We start from the raw sequence: 3,199 nt of genomic DNA, 5'->3' as shown, positions 1-3,199 counted from the left end.
TATATTTTCCAAAAGAGCCCTTTAGGGTCTAGGATGCTTTTTGAATACACTCTCTACACCAATGAGAATGAGCTTGTGGCCACGGTTCCGCCGATTTTTGTTTTTTGTTATTTTGAATGGCCATTACTTGAACATTTTAACTTCAAATTTGTTTGGCAATAGTGCATTTGGATCACATTGTCGAACTCTTTCCATAGATATGCTACATATTGATATAGTTTTGAGGTACATAATTATGGGTTATCTATGTCGCCCCTTTCATGTCCTATTGTTGACTGAAATCTGATTGGATGCTCTTACAAGACCTTTTGGGGTTTATATTTTTCCTAATGTGGTGAGCTTCTAAATCAATTTGAACAACAAAATGCCAATAAAACTCGAACACTTGTAATACAAACAACTGGTGACAATGTCTCTTAATAATCAACACTAAAAAAGTGATTAATTAAACTTTATTCCATAAACCCTACCACCTGTGTTAATGAAACAAAGGAATGCCATATGAAACATCAATAATCATGTATGACGCCATAATAGATGAATGAAATGCATATCTGGAGGCACAATTGAGAGGGCAAAGAGATGAACTTACCACTTTAGCATTGTTAAATGGCCCCAAACTTAGGTTCTCTCCCTGTCCAAGGGGCCCTTAGGTTTCAACAAATGTAGAAATGGTTTATTGCTAGCAATCTCCATGACGTGTGAAGCCCACCCTGTTATTGGCAACGTCGAAGGTTAACCGAACGCCTTGTTGGTGGATGTTTCCAATGATAGTAGTGAGAGAAGAGCTTTTGGTTGGAGTGAAGCTTATGCAGACACGCCTGTCAGAATGCCCCGGCCTCTGAAGAGAAACAAGGACATTCTGGGGAGGTATCTCTAGGTTGGCGTTGTCTCCAAAGTGGATAGTCACCGAGGGAACCCCCTCAAAAAGACCACTCTCTTGTACTCCTCTATTCCGGACGTAGCAGGAGTCGAAGAATGGCCTCATCGGCCGGTCGAAAATGAGCTGTTTAGCAGAGGCATATATGGCGGCCCTGATGGTGTCCCGCAGTGCGTCATGGACTCGACGAGGCATTCGGGTGATGAAGCCGCCGGAGTCGATGTAGGCACCGCCATCGCCCGTGCGAGGGTCCATGTTAAAGATGTCCGGCGGGAGGGAGAGTATATCGCGCCCCACACTGATGCCCGTTATCTGCACGTAATAGTAATGCTCACCGTAGACAGGGTTAGAGAGCAGCGGAGTGAAGTCGGTGTCTGGTGGAGCAGGGGCGCCGAACGTGATCAAGGACGTGTCAGACGTGTACATGCGGGGAAGGCAGTAGGAGAAGATGCCTGGGAGGCCTCTACGGCGCATCTGGCCATAAAAAGACAGGAAGCTGCGGCTCAAGCCGAGGATTCCGGCCATTTTGCTAAAGGTGCCGGTGCTCCGGTGGCTGCAGCCCAATACAACAGTGAGGGCATGCTCGGACGGCAAGGTGAGACGGTCGGAGACGAGCTTGCCGGAAGTGATGGAGCCGTCGCCGTAGGTCTGGGAGTATTGGCAAGTGGGGCTGTGGGGCCCGGCCGTACCACCGATGCCGACGCAGAAAGGAGATCCGGCATCGATTTCAGTCAGGGATGTACTGTCTTGTTCTGGGTCGAAGACGGGTTCATCCAGCTGTGGGAAGCACTTCTCGCAGGGCTGACATTGCATCCAGATGAGGGCAGAACCTGTGTCCATCGTCATAAAAAACTCCCGGCCTTTGCTGCCCATGCGGGGCCGCACATAGTAGCTGCCCAATTGGCCTAGATTTGTACCGGAGACTACTGGCGAATTGGCTGCTTGCAGCTGATCGTCTTCACTAATCGCAGAGTCCATATTGATTACATAGTCGCTGTGCTGAATCACAAAGCTCATGGTGCCGTTGCCCGCATGCGTTTGCGGTAGCGCCGCTGCTAACAGATCGACGAGCATTATGAGCAGCACATGATGTATGCGAGACGCATAATAGGGAAACGCAGACGACATTTCTGATCAGTGATTGCGTTTTCATCAATACTGGACCCTGAGCTCGGGCTTAATTGTTATATACTGTGTGGTGTGTGGATCCTTTAGGTTGTGTGTCCGACCAATGTGGGAGGACACTTGGTAGTTCTTGATGCTAGCCATCTTGGAATGTAACCCCGCCCTTTAGTATAAGAAGAGGTGCTCTCCTTTGAGAGAAGGCACGCTCAGTTTGGTGTACACTCTCTCTCTCTCTCTCTCTCTCTCTCTCTCCCCCCCCCCCCCGGTACACTACATTGGTGGAGGAGGCGGGCATCATTTTCTTGAAGCTTTCACTTTCTTGCCATAGTTTCTTGCGTAACGCAGCTATGGAGTTCGTTTTAGAGCTAGACTAGCCTAAAACTCACTACGACACAAGGCTACTGTACCACCCAAGGGCACACTCCTCACGACCCTCCTCTGTACGTTAATCGGTCAGAGTTTTTCTTACTCTAGTGCCCCATGTTGCCCTTGCCAATGTTTACTATTATGGATCTCTGCCATCGTTGAGGTGATCCCACACTACTATGCACAATCTTGCTGCGTTTACATAATCTAGCTATCCCTGTCAAACATGACGAGAAGGCCACAAGACCTTTCCCTCTACTGCCAAGAAGCTGTCCTATACGCTGTAAGGCAAACAAGAAACAATCCTTTGTGGAAAATTTGGTATTTTTGGCTCATGATAGTGCTCCCAACTCATCAAAGACCACAAGGTCAGTGCAGTTTGTGAATTAAACAGGGAACAAAGATGCAAGGCAGTCACAACAAAGCACTATTATTTTCAGTTGTGATCGTGGTCCATCTACTCCACAAGAAGGGAGTTGCTGCAGCTTTGTTGCAGAGGTACCCGACTTTTACGCTTTCACAAGCGTCATGCAGAGTCTGAACCCCACAGTTTATCCTTTTATGTGTTTAGTTCCAGTCTTTTCATCGTTAGCTCATTTCGCAATCTAGTTTTTATTGAATAACCATTACCATCACACCAAGCTCCTTCGGGAAGGAATGCATGTCGCAAAAATTTCGCACCCAATCCTCAGTCAGTCCTTCCTCGTTTTGTCCATTTCATTGGGATAGCGACCTAATGTTTGCATAAGCGAGATGTATGAGTTCCATGCCTTGATGATGTTCGGCATGATGACGAGTCCAGCCCCCAAGTTCAGTCCCTTAGCCCCG

At 47.8% G+C, this 3,199-nt stretch overlaps 1 protein-coding gene across 1 annotated transcript; it reads right to left on the bottom strand.

The window, feature by feature from the left end:
* Nucleotides 1-682: 682 nt before the first annotated feature.
* On the bottom strand, nt 683-2,008 carry LOC147428284 (protein ASPARTIC PROTEASE IN GUARD CELL 2-like). Its single transcript, XM_086496825.1, has one exon. The coding sequence runs from the start codon at nt 2,006-2,008 to the stop codon at nt 683-685; it is 1,326 nt and encodes a 441-aa protein (XP_086352951.1).
* Nucleotides 2,009-3,199: the final 1,191 nt, after the last annotated feature.

The sequence above is a fragment of the Adiantum capillus-veneris genome, chromosome 23 (genome assembly GCF_014529385.1).
Source record: "Adiantum capillus-veneris isolate H3 chromosome 23, ASM1452938v2, whole genome shotgun sequence".
NCBI lineage: Eukaryota > Viridiplantae > Streptophyta > Polypodiopsida > Polypodiales > Pteridaceae > Adiantum > Adiantum capillus-veneris.
The sequence above is the reverse complement of the archived record's forward strand: the minus strand, read 5'-3'. Positions and strand labels throughout refer to the sequence as shown.